Source organism: Pteropus vampyrus, unplaced genomic scaffold (assembly GCF_000151845.1).
Source record: "Pteropus vampyrus isolate Shadow unplaced genomic scaffold, Pvam_2.0 Scaffold2, whole genome shotgun sequence".
In the NCBI taxonomy this organism is placed as follows: Eukaryota; Metazoa; Chordata; class Mammalia; order Chiroptera; family Pteropodidae; genus Pteropus; species Pteropus vampyrus.
This window is the reverse complement of record NW_011888783.1, coordinates 16,734,262-16,753,734: the sequence shown is the minus strand read 5'-3', so window position 1 is coordinate 16,753,734 and position 19,473 is coordinate 16,734,262. Positions and strand designations below refer to the sequence as shown.

The 19,473-nt window shown below is 38.3% G+C and overlaps 1 protein-coding gene across 2 annotated transcripts in view; it reads left to right on the top strand.

The window, feature by feature from the left end:
• The window catches only part of MAP3K20 (mitogen-activated protein kinase kinase kinase 20), a 143,829-nt gene that overhangs the window by 96,718 nt on the left and 27,638 nt on the right, over window positions 1-19,473 (top strand). The window contains exons 10-13 of one of the 2 annotated variants that reach the window (XM_011357416.2): window positions 3,789-3,924; window positions 15,504-15,548; window positions 17,300-17,330; window positions 17,428-17,567. In XM_011357416.2, the coding sequence (XP_011355718.1) occupies window positions 3,789-3,924; window positions 15,504-15,548; window positions 17,300-17,330; window positions 17,428-17,567 (352 nt within the window). Of the gene's footprint in view, window positions 1-3,788; window positions 3,925-7,477; window positions 12,940-15,503; window positions 15,549-17,299; window positions 17,331-17,427; window positions 17,568-19,473 lie in introns of those variants that run through there. The other variant, XM_011357424.1, reaches the window with a different exon arrangement.

The following is a 19,473-nucleotide window of genomic DNA, read 5'->3' as shown; positions in this document are numbered from 1 at the left end:
CTTGAACCAGTAAACCTGTTTGAGAAGCAGCAGAGCTGTTTTAACTGAACTTGGCCATTGGTTAAAAACATGGGGAATGATAATAACATTAATTAGAATAACAATAAACACAGCTGGCATGTATTGCATTTTTACCAGAGAGTTATACTTTATTTAGATTATTTTTTTTAATCCACATAGCATCCCTGACAAATTACTAATGCAAAAACCGAGGCCCATAGGGTGGGAGGTGGGTAACCTGCCCCAGATCACGTCATATGAGGCAGAATGCAGGTGGTCTTATCCTACAGGCCTGCAGTGGCACACACATTATGCAGTGCTCTTCCTGAACTTGTGGCCAGTGTCATGCCATCTACTTATTAGCATGCAGCATTCACTTGACTAGGTTCCTTTTTAGCAAAGAGAGCTGTTACAGGGCATGATCGTTTTAGGTTATGATTAAGTTAAAAACAATTATCTCACTCAATACACTAAGTGCTGAAAAGAATGAAATGTTTGTCAGATCTTCTGGATATTTCAAAAGACACATTCAGACCACTCCTTTCTCCCTGACTATGTCTGGTGTCTACAACCACGTGATTATTGTCCAAAGCATGTGTTATCAATTAAAGTCACAGCGAAGTTGGATTCCAGACCTGCTCTGGTGTTTCTGGCAAATGCTTGTTTTCTGGTAGAGTTTCCTCTATACAAAGACCAGATGGAACATCTAATTTTAGAAAATTAAATGATTATTCTGGAAATTCTTTTTAAAACTAGGTTATTGAAAACCACCTAAACGAGGTTCTTTCCTTTGACCTAATAAATGATAGGGAAGAGATTTAGGGTTAGACATTTCCTCATTCATCACATCTTCAGCTTATTTATCCCCTATTGACTTATTAGCGATAATGACAATGAACATTAAGAACAGAAAATAATGTGTCATCCCGTTTCAGTTTCCATTACCCCATGTGATTGTCTACAGACCTGCGGTAATCTGCACTGAGTGAGCTGCGTGGCACTGTGGTGCAGCATTCAGAGCTATGTCTCTTGGCAAAACACTTTGTTGATTATGTTCTTGGTGATCAGAATACTCTCACTGTGGCATGCCTTCTTAAAAACAAAACACAGATCAAAAAAGTCTTTGCCATTTGGATATTGCACAAAACATTTAATACATAACACTAAATTTAATATACACGTTATATATGTATCATGTAACGTATAAAATAAAGCTGTTTTTACAAATTGACTTTTCTTTCTAAGTTTCTGTCTAATTAAAGAAGATAATTACAGTCCATTGGCTGTTTTGGGCATGGGGAAAATTGACACTAGTTGAAGTCAACCTTGGTTAGATTTGGTTTAACAGTAAAACCAAAATTTTCATCAATTAAAACACTTAAACTATATTTTTAGAACAGGAAGTTTATATAAAGGCATCAGTAGATGCATTCGATGTAAAACAATGCATCACCAAACGGAATAGCAAGGGGAGCAGCTGTCTTTATGTTGCCCTGAGATTTGGGTTACTCTTTTATGGCATATCACCTTAAACACGCCTGTCAGGTCCTGGGGTGTCTACAGGAGCAGTGTTGGAAAACTAGGCCTGACGAGACAGACTGAGGAAGAATATTTACTCAGTGAGTGTTTGTTTTCCTGTGTCCCAGCTTTCAGTTTACCTTGTTGATCTGTTTTCCAGAAGGGCTCAGAATCACATTGGGCTCCCAGAGCTGGAACTTGAGATGAATCCTTGGCTTAAATTACAAGTGAAATTGAATGTGTTGGCCATTTACCCTGATCAAAAAGAACATCAGTGAGATCGGTCTCGTGGCAGGAGAGTTGGGACTGGCTTGGCAGAAGCACTGCATAGACAGCAACCCAGGCCACTGCCATCTCGCCACCAAGTATGCCCAGCTCTGCCGCCTCCTTTTATCACCCTTTTACCCTCTTATTTACTGAAGGTGGCTCATTTTTTCTATCTTATTTTGTTACAGAAGTTTAACCTAAGGTTTTCCACATCGATTTTTTTTTCCCTTGGTCCTCCATTTGAAAAATAAACACATTTATTTATGAATGAACATAACATTTATGTCTGAAATATCAGGGATAAAATTTGGATTTTATGAGTGTCATAATTCTGAAAGATTGCTGATTTAGTGCCTTTTTTTAGGGACTATAGTGTGACTTTACTGTGATTTTTTATAATTTTGGCAATAAAAGGTGCCATTAAAAGGTGCCATTTGACAGTAGATACTTTTATATGTACTTAGTACTTGCCTTGCTCTGAGGTACTTTCCAGACAACTAGCAGAGTGTCAGGTCCAAATCCAGATTCACCTCAGTAGCTGTTCTCTGAACTGGGTTTTGCCAATTAATACCCAGAACCTTTTTGTTTTCATTCATTTAGTTCTCATCCACAAAGGCATTGGAATGAGCTGTCCACTTATTCTGATTTTCCCTGGAGATAAAAGGGCAGATTTTGGTTACATATATTCATTGACTTAGATCTGGGGCTTCTACCTTCCACAGACAAGGCCTCAACCAGAATTACGCGGTCTGTCATGCAGGTTTGTCTTAGTGGCACCTGGAAGCAGCTGTTGGCAGCACTCAACTGCTAATCTACAACAGTCACCTATTTCCAGTCTCTTCCTTCCTCTGCACCCTTCTCTCTGTGTGCCTTCTCCAGCCCTTCTTCCCTTGCATTTCCTCATTCTTCTCCCTCTTATTTTCCTCCCTTCCTCCTTTCCTCCTTCTCTCTGTCTGTCTGTCTGTCTGTCTCTCTCTCTCTCTCTCTCTTTCTCACCTTCTTTCTCTCATTTTCTCATTACTGTTGCTTTTCTCATAGGCTCTTCAGAAACTCAAGGGAGAGGACTTCCAGCTCTCAGAGCATAAATTTAGACTTAAACATTATAATAGCCCTGAAGGAGAAAAAAATTTGTACCATGCCATCTGATCAGTTTCAATTTCTATAAAAGACAGGTCTTCATAACTGGACATATTGTTCCAAGTGGTGAGGCTGGTCGCCCTATAGAGACTAAGGAGGGGACTTTTTAAATTTTTAGTTAAAAAGAACCTTAGAGTTCATCTGCCCAGGATTTCCCTCGCTTGCTCATTGGAAAAATTACCTGGATTTTTTATTAAGTAATGGAAATTCCTAGGTGCCACCCAGCCTTTCTGGATTATGAGCTCTAAGGAAGGGCCCTCGGAATCTATGTTATGTTTTTCTTGTTGTTTGTTTGTTTTAACAAGCTGCTCAGGTAATTATTAGGATTAGGAAAGTTTGGGAGTCCTGATATAAGATAACCACCACCCTTTAAAACTGAGGAAACTGAGTCAGCTTAATGAATTGATGGCTTGAGTTACTCAGTCAGTGAATAGGCTGTCATAAATTTACTGATAGTGTGATATTGATCACGTAACCTGAGTATAATTTTCCCGAGTATCATTAGCACCTGTTTCTTGGGGCTGTCATGAGAATAAGATGAGATAATACACACAGCCCTTTGTGAAGAGCTAGGTGAATGTAAGCATTTATTAAAGGGCTAAACTAGGACACCCGCTCCATAGCTTCGGCTCCACCCCAGTGGCTCTTCACACTTTGTTAAAGTATTTTGAACTTGTTTTTCCAAACTGGAAACTACCTGTTGATTTCAAAGGATATGAAAGATTTCTTAATCTCTGATAATTTACTGTTTGGTTTAAAAGCACAAGTCTTAAGCCTGTTACGTTAATTGAGCATTCTGATGGACTCGCTAAGCACTTAATACCTCTTGAGCAAAGTTGAGGCTTAAAACAGTTATCCCTGTGCAGGTGTGAAATCGAAGCAACTCTTGAAAGGCTGAAAAAACTAGAACGTGATCTCAGCTTTAAAGAGCAGGAGCTCAAAGAACGGGAAAGACGTCTGAAGATGTGGGAGCAAAAGCTGACGGAGCAGTCCAACACCCCGGTGAGTGTTCCCGACAGTTTACCTGTCCCCCACTTAGAAGGATGTGGCTGAGCATGGCAGCATGGCAACTCCCCGCCACCCCTCCCCCCTCACACTGCCGCCACCTCACTTTCTGTCTAACAGCTGTATATTAAAGGGCCCACGTTTATGCTCAGGCAGCGCTCATATCTCATTTCAGTGAACAAAATGCCAGAAATTTGGAAGAAAAGCTTATCCTATTTCTGGCTCTTTCCCTGAGAACTGTTATTCTGTCAGTGTGTTTATATACTAGAATTACAAAAATAAAATCCAGTGTATGTTCACACCATCTGTTAGGTCCCCAGAACATGTCCCTTGATGCTGCGCGACTCTTTAGAGTTCACCAGTAGTTAATAAATGTAACAAGCACCAAGGCAACTAGCTAAGAAAGTCTTTGATGTGTCAGATCTTAAGAAAGTTTTTCTTCTAAAAGAGAGCTATATGAATGACTTATAAATGACATGCATTAATATTCCTTACTCAATTTAGCATTATGATCATGGGCAGTAAAAGATTGGAAAAGACTTCTCTAGGGACAACTTCCAATATTTATTACACCTAGGAAATATCTCCCCCCACCACCAAGTGTTGAATTTAGAGGAAGATCAAAATTCTTTTTAAGGATTTTTCTATTTATACACTTACTTTGACCTTGTATGTTGACATGCTATATTAAAGTCTAATCAAATTTCAGCATTCTTTCCTATTTTAAATGATTTATCATTTGGAGAATTAAGTATAAATTTATCATTGGTTTTTCCAGGGTTTTTAATGGGTCATATCTGTCCACTTTAAAATCACACGTAATGGTAAGATTAGAAGTATATTTGTTATATATTTTAAATTTATTCTTGATAATTGCTGTGGCAATTATACCCCCCAAAAATACTTAAATGCCCTTTACTTTGTGATCTTCAAAAAGGGTTTCTATTTTTAAAGGTTTTAATCTCCATTAAGCAGCCAGTGCCCAATTGCAAAATATTTTCCAGTGTCTAAAGAATAAAATAGCTTGCCTCCTTTTCCAATTTATGTGGAACAGCAACCTGATATCCAAAAAAGGGAAAATAAGTGAAGGTAAACTTTTATTATCACATTTAACTTTTTCAAAAATGACTTTGATTATCCAGAGAATCCCAGAGTAAGAACTGAATTGCTATACACAAGGCTCTCATGGACACTAAAAGTACCACATTTTATAAGTTCAGTGAATTCAGCTTGAAAGAAGTTGAGGGAAGTTTCCTGCGCTGGCAGAATGGAGACCAACAGGCAGACTCAGAAAGCATTAACAGAAGGGTCTGCAGGGAGGCTCTGCTTTCAAGAGCTGATGAGAGGCAAAAATATGACTGTCTTCTTGAGAGCTGCTGCTGTTGTTATTTTTAAATACATCGAAATCTTAAGCTATGAAGCATTACATGGCTTGACTCTAAATGTAACATTGTAAGAAAAAACTTTAAACCACCTATTGGGGTATGCTTTAAAACCTTTCTTTGGTTTATTTGCATGAATTTTGCTAGGAAATTATGGGCCATCTTGCACACATTATTGCTGTTAGTAACATAGTTGTATAATAAATAATGGAACACTGTGAGTGTGCAATAGATTTATATGCTGCATTTTAACTCCCGAAAACTTTAGCTAAAGGACCTTTTCTGAGGGCTACCATCTAACAATGGACAGCATGAAGCACCATCTCAATGAGATTTTCTTCCCTTTTCTTGTGAGGGCGAAGTTTTCTTTCTTGCTTGCTTTTAATGTCTCTCTGCTTAGTGCTGCTGTTCCTGAAGGAAAGAAAGTTTGTGCTCAGATATTTTATAAGTAGGTATTTTCTTTTATCCTCACATCAGTTTCTGGTTGACTTTAAATGAGGTTTCTGAGAGAAAGATAAAATAAATCTTTTAAAAAGGATGTAGCTGGAGGTTTAGGTTTCCTGTAGGTAGCCTCATCTTAATTATAAAAGTTTAGCATTGACATAACATCATTTAAAATTGCATTATTGGATTTATTTCAAGGAAGGGCACTGTTGTCTTTTCTGAAATTAAAACATTAAAGATATTTGGGAAAATGAATTCTCAATATATAAATATGGACAATGTTTATTTTTTAATTATTCTTGTAGCTTGATGTAAAAAACTTATTTCTTTTAAGAATAAAAGCTTATTTGAGAGACATCTTTGAGATCTTAACATAATGTAAGGAAGGACCCATGAAATAATGAAGTAAATAAGCAACAAAGAGTTTCCTGAGAGCATCTAACAATTGAAAACAAATTTGAGAAACTGGGAAATTTGACTACAAGGAAAATAATATCCCGTTTCCAGTGTTAAAGGATCTAAAGTAATTTTTTTTCTCATATAACTGGTACTTTTTACCTGAATTATATGAAGTTCTTACTGAACTAACAAATTCAGAAATTTTTTCCTAATAGAGTAGGATATTTTTTTAAAACTCAGCTCCAACTTCAATTTAAAATTTAGAAAATTGGCCCTAAAAAACACTTTTACATCCAGAATGTAAAGGTCATCTCAGAGATACATTATCTGTACGTCGTTTGTCACAAATTTATTTATGTTTAAACAACACCAAAAATATAAGCCTTAGTTTGCTTATTTCTCAAAAGAAGCAGCGTTGACACTTTTCAGACAGTTTTACCCTGAAATGATTATGATCAGCATTTATGGGAATGGGTTGGTTGTTCAAAATAATTGCATAAGGTAGAAAATAAATGTCCATGTCCACTGTGAAAAGGGGAATTCCTAGAATAAAGTTCTGAAAAAGGAAACTTACATAGTAGAGAATAGAGAAAAAGGTAATGATCTAAATTAATAGTAATTGCCTTTTCTCCCAATTTTCACATGTATTTATGTACTTGTTTATAACTTAAATGGTAGACACAGAATCTAAACTTTGTTCACAAGTGATTTCATAAATTGAATAACTAGTATTTTATCTGGCTGTAATAAATAATAAATGGAAACAACTGAATTCTAGATTCATTTTTAGTTTATAGTTGTATACTAAGCTAGCTATAAAAGTAGTTAATGACCCAAATTTCCCTAGAACTGTATTGACTGCTAAACCGTTTTCATGCTCTTTCAAAGCTTTTCTTTTTGGCACAAGGTTTCTTGATTTTTATTTGACATTTCATCTCTACTTAATTTCTTTTTAATACAATAGTTAATTAATGTTTCTCTGTGAAAGTGAAATTGGGAAAAATTAAGAGAAATCCTAAAAAGTGTGTTTTTTTTAAGCAGAATAAGGGCTTAAAACTTGCAACTAACTTCCTTCCCATTTGAAATTTGGCTTGCTATACTGCTTTGCAAACTTTTGGTTATGATTTATTCTGTCATTTATTAATTATGGCAAATACCCTGGAGCCAAACCTGCTATTAAGTAAATTCTCACATAATTCCCTACATTCATTTCACTAATCATTTACCTTCTGTGCAGTGCCCACTAATTTTGTGGTATCTGTTTTCTTTATTTAAATTGGTCCTAATTTCTCTTTTTACTTCTGTCCTTTCTTCCCTTGTGATAGCTTCTCTTGCCTCTTGCTGCAAGAATGTCTGAGGAGTCTTACTTTGAAACTAAGACAGAGGAGTCAAACAGTGCAGAGATGTCATGTCAGATCACAGCAACAAGTAATGGGGAGGGCCATGGCATGAACCAAGGTCTGCAGGCCATGATGCTGATGGGCTTTGGGGATATCTTCTCAATGAACAAAGCAGGAGCTGTGCTGCATTCTGGGATGCAGATAAACATGCAAGCCAAGCAGAATTCTTCCAAAACCACATCTAAGAGAAAGGGGAAGAAGGTCAACATGGCCCTGGGGTTCAGTGATTTTGACTTGTCAGAAGGCGATGATGATGATGATGATGATGATGGTGATGAGGAGGATAATGACATGGATAATAATAGTGATTGAAAGCAGAAAGTAAAGTAATAAATTTGAAGATGTTCGAAAAAACAGAAGAAACTTGTTATCTCAGTCTGTACAAAAATCAGTAAGGAGGTAGAAAACCAAGCATTGCATTTGTAGGCCAATTACATTTATATGACCGTCATTTCTTTATTAGTTTTACTTTTGATTTGTTTTTGCTTACAGGAAAATGGGAAAATTAAGCCAAAAAAACATATTTAATGAATCAGCAAATGTGGTGCCTGATTATAGAAATTGTGATTCCGTATACAATATAGTATTTTTTAATTAATGACATTCTGACTTTTTTAAATGAATACTTTATAGTTTGTATCTCATTTCATTTCACTTATTCCGTTGGTAAAGAAAACTTCATTTTGAATAAGCACTCTTAACTCCTAATTCTTCTTTGACACTTGATTTTCTTGTAACATACTACATTTTTTTTCTAATGGCAATACACTGTACTGTCAGAAATAATTGATAGTGACTACAAAATCCAACATAAAAAAATTGAGATGAAAGAAAGTTATAACAAATACTTCTTCAGAAATACCTAAATGCCAAGAATTTTCAATACTTAATAACACAGCTATTCAAAGTAAGACCTAAGAGATGTTCTCAATAGTACATTTGAAAGAGAAATACTCTAATTTGAAAACAGCAGCAGATGTCCCCGGCTTTCGTACAAGTTACTGGCCCTGAAAGCTTCTTAACAACAACAAACTGTCATCTAAGCTTAGCTTATACTTCATACAGAGAGAAAGATACGGTCTTAAAGGGATACTTCCAGGCAGAATGAGTGCTCTGCACTTCCAGTAAGGGTGTTTATGTATTTGCTTTCCAGAGGGACCTGATAATCCTGGATTTTCTAAAGAAGGAACTAAATATTATGAAAGGAATGTTAAAAATAAGTCTTCCTTACTTAGGCAAAAGTGCAGGCAAGAAAGGTCCTTTTTATATCAAATCTGGCCTGCCTTCCAGCGGTCTTTTTTGAACCCTGACTCAGTAGTGCTGGTGTTGAAGAGAAGTACATGCAGGTACCGCTCTGAAAATCTGGCTGGCCAGGGAGATACTCTCAGAATGTTATCACATATTCGTTAATGCTTCTTTAAACTGTAAAATACTTTTAAAAAGAATACAGAACATTCATAGTTATGTAAAGAAAAGCAAAAGAACAAAAGTTTTTTTCTAGCCGAAAGTATAAAGCAGTGCCATTAATTTGACTGTTAAACCAAAATACTTTTGGTGATTCTTTTTATGGAAGATTTAAGAAAGGATATCATCATAGATATTATCTAATACTACTTCCAGGTATATTTGACCATAAAAAGCCTTTTGGAATTTGAAGCCTCTTGGAATTTGAACATGCTTCTAATCTCCATTAAAAAACTGAAAAATGCCACAAAATGATCAGTACACTGTGCCAGCTTTATCTATCTGAAGAAAAATAACTAATAAAATGTTGTGGGCGTGAGATAAAGAGAGGGATCTGGAGTCAGATCATGATTCAAAACCCTGGGTCTACTTGCTGTGCAATCTGAGGCAAATTATTTAACCTCTGTGTGTCTGTTTGCTCATCTTTAACATGAAAATGATAATAGTACCTACTTCAAAGAATTGTCGTGGTGATTAAATGAAATAATACATGTAAAGCATTTAAGTACCAGGTCAGTAGTAAATGGTCAGTTAATGTTAGCTACTGTAATTATGCCAGTGAAAAGACATTGAAAAATAAGTGGTTTCAGTAACCTAGAAAAAAGTTTAAACTATCAATTTCAAGTGATATTTGCTGAGTAGTATGAGAAGAAATCAAAAGTGGATTACTTTCAGGAAAGATCAGGAGTATAGTTATAATAGAGTATGAGCTACATAGATTTATTCTACTGCTCTTTGAAGACTGTGTACCCTACTACCACCCACAGACTAAGTAAACAGAGAGAGTAGGTAAGCCTTTCACCTGGAAAATGGGTTCCCCACATATCCAGTCTGATAAGGTTCTTATGTCTCTGCAAACACATATAGATACATGCACACCACAGTTTATTACTGGCGATCAACAGGCACACCCATAAATAAACATCCATCCTGTCTGTGTTCAGACTTAGAGAAGTACTCCCTGACTTACGCCAAGCCACTCAAGCAGAAAATCTTAGAGTGGAACAGAAGGGACGGTTTTCAACTCTTGACTTCCTAGCATGCCCTAGGGCACTATGGCCTAGCTACCTGAAGGAGAGAGCCAAAGATGGTAGTTTAAAAGCTTCTTGCACATTTTACCAGGCAAAGATAAAGTCATTCATTCCACAGACATTCATTGAGCCTCTTCTATGTGCCAGGTACTATTCTAGGGAACAGCTAGACAAAAATCTTTGCACTCGTGGCGCTTACATGCTAGAGAGCAAAGATCAACAATAAACAAAACCAATGGATCATATAGAATGTAAACATTTGGTAAGTGCATGCTCAGAACGAAGCAGGGAAGGAGGATAAGGCATACGGGGAGTGTCACGGTTTTTAAAATGTGGTCAGGAAAAGACTCACTTATAAGGGAATTTCTGTGGGCTAATTTTGGGATCTGTGCACTTCATGTAAGAATGTAAACCTAGCCCCCCATTTAAGGATAATCAGCAATAAATTTAGACCATATGAACTGAATAAAACTGACATTTTTTTCTTTATATATAAATCTGTTATGATTTTTAAAAAGTTTTGCTGCATTAATAAAAACAGCCAAATAGGGCCAAAAGGAAAGGTAATAGGACTCAGTACCCAGGCCTAGGTTAACCATTAATTAGGTAATATTTCTTTAATCTTTCAACTGCTGCCATTTCCTCACCAGTATTCCAGAGATGGCCATAGCTCTCAATACTCTACCATCCAGAAACTGCAAAGATTTAGGATATAAATGATTGATAACCTCAGTGATAAGCTTGAAATTCTTCTCCACCTAGAATTAGGCTCTAAATAGTTCCATATGGCACTGACTATTTTACTTTCTGTTTCAAATCAGTATCTTTCTAGATTTTTGAATATTCCTGAAATCTGAATCATATAAAAGGAATTTTAAAGTGGTCTCACTACGTAAAGATTAGAAGACTTTAGACTCTTAGTTTTATCAGTTTTAAAAAGAAATGTTTATTAGCCATATGCGGAAAAATCTAATACTGATGTAAATTGTGCAGCTTCTAATTCACTTTTCAGATCAGTTTTTGAAGTGGCAAATTATTGGTATTGAATTTATTTCTAGTTATTTGACTTTAAAATATATACATTTATAAAGAGTTAAACACAGAGAAATTTGAAAATTCAAAATGAAAATCGAAACTCTAAATTGTAGTAATAATTGTCAGAGCCATACAACTGAAAATATAACTACTCTTTAATCTTATGTCCTGCACTCATAAAATTGATCATGTAGAATTTGATGACCCCCTACTAGTGGTTCTCAAACAAAGTAGTGCTGTCACCTAATGGTGTTTGGGAGTGCTGGGCATATTTTTGGTTGTCATGGTGACCGAGGGTGTATTTAGTGCCCAGTGCCCAAAATGGGACAGTAGCACCCAATAAAGAATTCCATCCAGAATACTCATACCATTGTCCCTTCCTCCACTGAGAAACTTGCTAAACCTGGCAATTTTAAAGTTACACATCTAATTCCTCCCCCCCCCCAAAATTACGCAAGTCAAAAGATGCATTTTCAGGATTACAGATACTACACAATCTGAATTTTTAGATTTGTGGCATTTATCTTAAATCTCCACTTATGGAAATGGTTTCTTTCCCTTTAAGGATGCTGGTGGAATTATACTGATTCCACAATAAATAAGTAAAAGAGAAAAACGTCATTGAGGTAGCTACAATTCTGCAAAGTAGCCAGATTAATTTCAAAGGGTTCTTTTCCTAACAATTTTTTTTTTTTTTGAGCAAAGTCACAATGTAATATTTTACATAAATAACCAATGGGAAGAAGTTAGAGGCATGTAGCACACTTGTTTTTGACGCTCTGGAACTGTTGAGGGCCAGTTTTTAGCCAGTAATTTTTAACATGCAGAGGATTTGTTAGATTTTAACACCAGCTGAGGAATTCAGACTTGGTCCCCATTAAAATCAAGGAATTGGGAGTGAGAGGAAGGCTTGGGAGAGATCCAAAATGACTTTTGTAGCACTACGATGTACATAATTTTATTTTCAGAGTTTTCATTGGAGTGGTAAGAATTTCATGAAAGATCTTTCTAAAACATCCTGAGTTAAATATTGATACTTAAAAAATTTTTTGGATACACTAGATCCAACAATGCAGACTTTTGAAATTAGCAATCTCACCATACCACATATATAATAGAGCATAATTTTTCTATAATTGGGTACCTTTTGCTGCTTTTGTGTAAGACTGTTTTCCTGCTTAGAATTTAAGCATTGCCAGAGAGAAGAATCTGTCCTATTCTTTTGACTGTAGCATAACCTGACAGCTCTGTGTAGCGTTTCTGTGATGAAAAATGAGTGTCTACCAGGAAATCCAGAAGACGAGCTATGTTTCCTTGGATTCCAACTTAGTTTGCACTCTCTTGCCTATAAGGAGCTCTCTGGCTTGTGATTATTTACTTCAAACTAAAGTTTCAAGCACCTACATTAAATATTTTATATCGTGTGCAGAATACTATATCTTTTAATGTCAGATACAATACACTGCACATAATGCTTGTGCACTGTTTTAAAATTTTTGTACTAAATAATAGAAAATATTTATATTCTTTGAGTGTGAGCTTTGAATAGAAGGCATTATCACTTTATTGTGTTTTTTTTAGCAAAATATTTTTTCTCAATTATTCTATTGCAATGTTAGTCTGAGCAAGTCCTATGCCAAAATCTTGTATAATGTTTGTATGGAAGATTAAATTTTACTCTTGTGTGGTAAGACTACTCAGTTATTGACTTCATAGTTGGAATTTGATATTCCAGCACAAAGTCTACAATGTATTCAGAAATCCAAGTTGGTGTCATACATTTCATTTTGATGTGAACTTTCCTTTGCTTTCTTTTGTTTTAAAACTCCATTTTACAATAAACGTTTTGACAGTAAATCCCTTTGTTATGTGTTGCTATGTGTATCACATCTTTGTTAGATCCGATTCTCATCATCCTTAGAAGGAATCATTGTCACATGCATGCACATGAGCGTGAGCTTTTTCTCTCCTGAAATCAGTTGGAGTGTAAATAATGAATCTGTAAAGTGACGGGGCAGTCACCGGGTGAATTTTTTTTTATCCCCAAAGAGAGACAGAAAGGCTTAGAACTCACCCTATAGTAGATACACTGATATGTTAACAAGGTACAGAAAACATAAAGGAAGTGATAAGCCACTATGTGGCTGGAGGTCATTAACTCTTATCCCCTGTCCTGCCAAATTCCAAATGTCTTGAAGCAGTGCCTTCCTCTTACTGATCTGTGCAAGCACCATGCAAGAATCCTGCCGGAGTGAGTATCAGACTGAACCCAGTGCCTTTCCCTGGGCGTCATCGTCATAAGCCGTCTTCAGGGCCCAAAAGAACTCTTCTCTTTTCCTTTTGATAAAACCGAAGATGTTGGTTTTGATTAGTTGTTTCATTTACAACCTTTATTCTATTCAAGAAATCCTTATTTATCAATTTTGTTCAGCACAACATTTGGGAATGGTATAAAAATCAAAACACTGCACATCCCTCTACTCTCTATAAAAGCCAGCCCTGATGCAGGGAAATATTTTTGTAACTTAATCTGTTGTTTCTTGAACTAATCAAAAAAGTTCCTTACTTCACATTTGTTTCCGTGATGGGAAAAGGAAATGACATGTTTCTGCAGCTGTATCCAGCTGCCCTGTGAAGAAATAAAACTTGTCATGTATTTTCTTTGATCAAGTTCAGTTTTAGATCCTTTTCCTCACGTCGTTTTCCTTTCCACATTATTAAAGCAGGTGAGTGCATGTGACCATTGATTCCTACATACATCAGGTATTTCAGAGGAGGGAAGGGGCAACCCCCAGGTAATCGGAGTACATGAGGGTAGCCGAGGATATAGAGAGCAGTAGCTGGTTATGCCCTTGCGACTTATCTGTGATACTCGAACTCTACACATTCATAGTCATTGTAACCAGTGAGTTTTGTTTTTTTTTTTTTAATTCCGCCTGGCCCCCAGTGTTGGCCTCATTTCCCCTTTATCCTTGATCATGCACAGACTGCATCTGGTGCTCTGGTTAGGCAAATGCACCACGCCCATCCTTCCTTCTCTTCCCTGCTCCCCACTGCCAGTGTCTTGCCTTGTTGCTTCTCCTCACCTGCAGTCACCGCTGTTCTCCTTGCCCTGCAGGGCCCAGCTCAAGCCCCCATGCCTTCCTTTTCCCCATCTTAGTCTATGAAACCCTCCCCTTTCCCTGGTATCCCCACAGACGTTGAATACTTTTAGTAAATTTAGTAAATTTAACATTTTAGTAAATGCACCCTTCAATTTTATTCATTCAACAAATTGTTCAACAAAAATTATCAGGTACTGTATGCCAGGCACTCTGGGCACTGAGTAAACCAAGGTAAAGGTGGCCTTGAACTCCTCCATGTGTAGTTCATACCAATTTCACCCCCATTTAAATGTAAAGCTCCTTGAAGGCAAGGGCATGACTTTCCTGGCAAGGTGAGTTCAAAATACCTGCAGATTAAAAGGATTCACTCACCCATCCTCTGATTTTTACATTAATAGTAAAAGTAATCAAATTCAGCTTTTTTCCCAACTTACCCATCAGAAAAACACTATTTGTAACAGAGGTTGAATGACACTTTGCCACATTATCCCATGAACAATTTAGCCATTTTGACAAGTTAGTTAAAGCTAATGGCAATAGCGCACTCTACTTCAAGTCATGTAAAACCCCAATTTTTTCACATTATGCTGGTATTTATTGTTTCGTCCCTGGCCATGGGGCATACACTGAAGTGAGTAGCCCTTTGGCTCTGAAAATGGTGCAGCCTTCTTGCAGTCATCTTTCATGTTTGGGCACCTGACAGAAAGGGCGTTTGTTTTCATTTTCGCTGGCGTAACTCTGCAACCTGGCTTTCTTAGAAGAGTTCCCATTTTACTTGCCCTTCTTCGTCCGTAAGTCCTAATATTTGGTTTTAAAAATATAAGGCGAGACAGTTAAAACACTTACAAATTCTCCTGTAAGAAAAGGCACGAGTCATCTGGTTACCACATGGTTGCTTTGGAATTTTCATTAATAATCAAACGATCCTCATGTTGACTGAGCATTCCGAGGCAGGCTCTGGCATCTGAGGCATGTCAGAAACCCCTTGGCTGCCAAGCCCTGTAAAAGGACTCTTGGTGTGCCAGAGTACCAAGAAAGAAAAGTCCCACGATGAGCGGAGTCCAGCTGCAATGCTCGCAAAGGGCAGTGAGCTGTTGCTGAGGGGTTAGTGCGCACGGTTGGCTTCCGGGGGCAGAATCCCCAGAGCACTGAGAAATTCCATTTAAGGTCAGGGAACTTATTTTTCGTTCGGCCTCACCTGCAGGAGGAACCAAGCCAGAGCAACAGCCGAGAGCTGAAACAGACAACGGGATAAACCAAAAAGACAATGATGATGTCACTTTTTTTTTTCTTATTTCATTCATATTTCCCATGCAGCTGCTGCCTTCCTTTGAGATTGGCTCATGGACTGAAGATGACGTGGTAAGCTGCTTCTGCTAATGCCTCATTTGACCTGGGCAGGTATCTCATAAATTTGTCCACAAGTTAAAAACGCAGCCAGAAGGGCTTGGGCCTCAGCAAAGCCTAACTAGAAGTTGACAAATTCCGTGTTTTTCTATATTTAATGCAGTAATCTTTAAAATAAGTCCTCAAGAGCAAAGCAAGTATTTCTTCAAATCTTACAAGAGGTTTCCACCTCCCTGTGTGCTCTGCAAGGTATTCTAGAGTACAATAATGAATACCAGTGACAAAACTAAAGAGCTGATTGATCCAGAATGCCAAATGAACATACTTGAAAAAAAAAAATGAGCTTAAATTTTCCTAAAATGCCAGGGGTAGACCTAAATCGTGATGGAGAAAGATCTGGTAAAGGCAGTGCTAGGCTGCCATACCGCTGAACTGGGTTTCCTTCTTGCCTTAGGCGGGTTCGAAAGTGACAGGTTCATTTTTCCCTCTGTACCCTGACCTTCCCTGGGAGAGATGGACATGAGCTCCCAGACATTCTCTGCTCTGAGGAGCAGTCCAATTTAGCCTGTTGCAACTCTGTATCTGTTTCCTTAGTAAAAACAAACAAACAAACAAAACAGTTCTGAGAATTCTTGATCAGAGACCTGAGGTGCTTATGCATGTCTAGGTCCATTTTATATGCTTGACAATCATTAAATGAAAACAGAAGAGAAAAAAAAAGCAACTATAATGCCAGCCTTAGCAGGCCCCCACCCTGGGAAACGGACTGGGCACTGCAAGGTAAAAACTCATTACTGGAAACTCTGGGGAAGGTCTGTTTGCCCAACTCCACCTGGTTTCCTGGCCAAGGCATTTCCCTTCCTGCCCTTTGTGTTCTGGTGAAGTAAAACTGCTTTCAGCTTTGGCTGACCTCTGGCTTCTGGGGAGTCAGGAAACTTGGCTCCGGTCACCTCCACTTGGTCCCTCTTGCTGAGCCCCGGCGATGCTAAGGTTCCTGCCAGCCCTGCTTCCCAGGGAAAGAGGACTTCGGATCTCCTTTATTCACAGGCCTGGATATAATCCCTTTATCCTCAGCTGCAAAGTTGGCCCATCTCATTTGAGTAGTTTTTTTTTTAAAGCACTGAGATTTAATAGCTATTTTTAGTCTTTGCTCTGAGATTGAGTGGTTTTCAAGCCATTTAGGGCACCCCAGAGAATTGGTGGAACTGGGTCTGGCCTCACTTCTGTCTCCCTTCACCAGAGTTATGTGAGAAGCTACCAGTAAACATGTGTCAAGTGAAGTTCAAGGACTGAGGGTCGCTGAATCCAGCCTCATTCTATACAAGAAGCTCTATGCTGTAACTTGTCTTGGGCCACATGGTTACTTTATGACCAGGCCTAGGACAGAGGACACATTCTACCCATTTCCTGTCTGCTGTTGTGTGGTCCCCATTACTCATACAATTGCTGGGTAAACCAGTGCCCCTCAACAACCCAGGGGAAATAGATGGAAAAATTATAAGTAAAAATCTCGAAAGGATTTTCAAATGTCTCCCAAATAAGGAGGAAAACCAATAGTTACTCAAGTGTCCAAGACCCCCAAAGAGAGGCACAGCTCCAATTTGAAAACTTGAAGTTTTAAAACTATGAAGAGAAAATCTATTATTTTACCTTTGTGGTTGAACGAAGAACTAAAGATATTTTAATCTATTGAGAACTATGTGTTTTACTATTAAGTCTGCCCATTGACTTAATCTTCAAAACCATATATGTCCTCTCTTTCACAGTATTTTTGGGTTCAGCAGCTCGTCAGAAAAGGCAAGTGGAATAATTTACCTTCTTAATTCATGGAGTTAACTTTGCTTTGGACAGGATTTAGTCTAATTTTATTCTGCCTTCTAATCACTTCTTTCAGGTGACTCTTCAGCAGAGATGAGCGTATACGCAAGCTTGTTTAAAGAAAACAACATTACAGGAAAACGCCTGCTTCTTCTGGAGGAAGAGGACTTCAAAGACATGGGCATTGTCTCCAAGGGGCATATCATTCATTTAAAGGTACCTCAGAAAGGGAGAACATTCAGTCAAATCTTTATTGAGCTCCTACCATACAGCAGATCACGTGTTGTGTTCGAGGCTGAAGAAAGAAACATGGATGTGCTGGTTGTTTAGTGCTCAGATACTTCCGTCCAATTGATGATTAGCTATGGCCCCCATCGAACCCCTACTTCCTCCTCATAATCCAACAACAAAAGTGTCAGTACCTGGCACAGGAGAAGTCATCTGGACACACCTGAATGTGAATACACATGTCCTCAGGAAGTCTTTAGTGTAGTGAAGAAGGTGGGTGTTAATCATGCACTAATGGCAAAGTGACAGATGTAAGAAATGCCGCAGAGAGGAGTCGAGGTTGGGATGAGGAAAGGCTTCTGTGAAGAAGTTATGAAGGAGCTGAGGGCTGAAGGAGATGTGTGGGGGGAGAGCGCTGCCTGTGAAAGGCCCTGGTGTGGGAGGTGGTTCATTGTGCCAGAGGACCTGGAAATGAGGTGGTGTGGTGCCTGGAGAGCTGCCATCCCGCCCGGGAATAGCCGGAGGCAACTTTGTTTAAGCCAGAGAGGCTAGGTCTTTATTAGGAATCCTTAAGGATGTCGGAACTTGTCCGTGAATTGAGCAAAACCTCAGCCACTGCAGTACCTAAAATCATGGGAATGTGTGTTCAATTTGCAATCTTCATTATTTACTCCTGGAACAGACACCACTATATATGTATTCTAATCCCTCATTTTCTCAGGAAATTCTAACATTGCCCCTGAAACTTCAGTCTTGAACAGTTTCAAAGCTAAGCCTCTGTTTTTGTTGCCTTTTTTATAGTTTAGCAACCAGAACTGTTTTTGTTTGTTGTTTGTTTGTTTTTCCAGTTACTCAAACCATATAAGGATTGCTGGCATCTGTGTGAACATTGTTATTAATCAGAGGTCCATTTCAAGAGAGATTTTAGGATAAAATCAAGTTTGCTCCCCAAACCTCCTCAACCCCAGTATGGGTGGTTGGATGGGTGGGCACAGGTTAGAAAGAAGAGAAATAGAATAAAGAAGGAAATATAGAAAAGCAGCTTCCCATCCAAATCCACATCTTCACAAAGGCTCTGCCAACATACCAACTGCTTTTGCGCTTATTTCAATTAGAGCTACCGACACCCTTCTTCCCGGGGAAATCTCACCCCCGCCCCCGCCCCCCTGCGTTCCCAAAAGCCTCATCCATTTCCATTCTGTAGACCCAAAATCCATGTTAGGAACATTTTACAGCCTTCAGCACCCCTTGGATGATGGCTTAGCCTTAACCTTACCATCTTCACCCTCTCAGAAGATGAGCAGGAAACCTCATGCATAAATATACATGGCAACGCTGGCAAATGATTTAATCTCAACCTCTGGGTGTGGGCAAATCCATCCCAAAAAGCTATGCTGACTCAGATGGACCACAGTGGAAACAATTATTCTCTCGAGTACGGAGAAGTTTCAGAGTTCCAAGAGAGAAATTTGGTAAATCTTGTCCTATTTGGCAGCTGTCTCCACCTCCCCTCCCCCTCTGCTGTCTTTGAAAAAGGACCAACATGCCTTAAGGGGCAGTGAGGAGGAAAAGGGGTGGCAAGCTGACAGCTCGCCAAAAGTCATAGTGATTTAAATATTCCCAGACTTGGCCTAGGACAGCTAAATTGTGCCCCTCCGTACTGGTTGGTATCATTAAAGCAAGCAATGTCCAAAGTTATTGCTTACTGTTTAACAAATTCAGCGAATGCCTACTGATTGCAAGACTGGGCCTGAGAAAACAAAAAGAAGAATCCTCCCCTTAAGGAATACATGTCCTGGAGAAGAGATAAAACGTGTACCTACAACTTCTCATAATTTAGGGTCTTGGCAGTCCCGAGGGAAGGAGCTATTTCATCACCTCCGAGGGAAGGGCC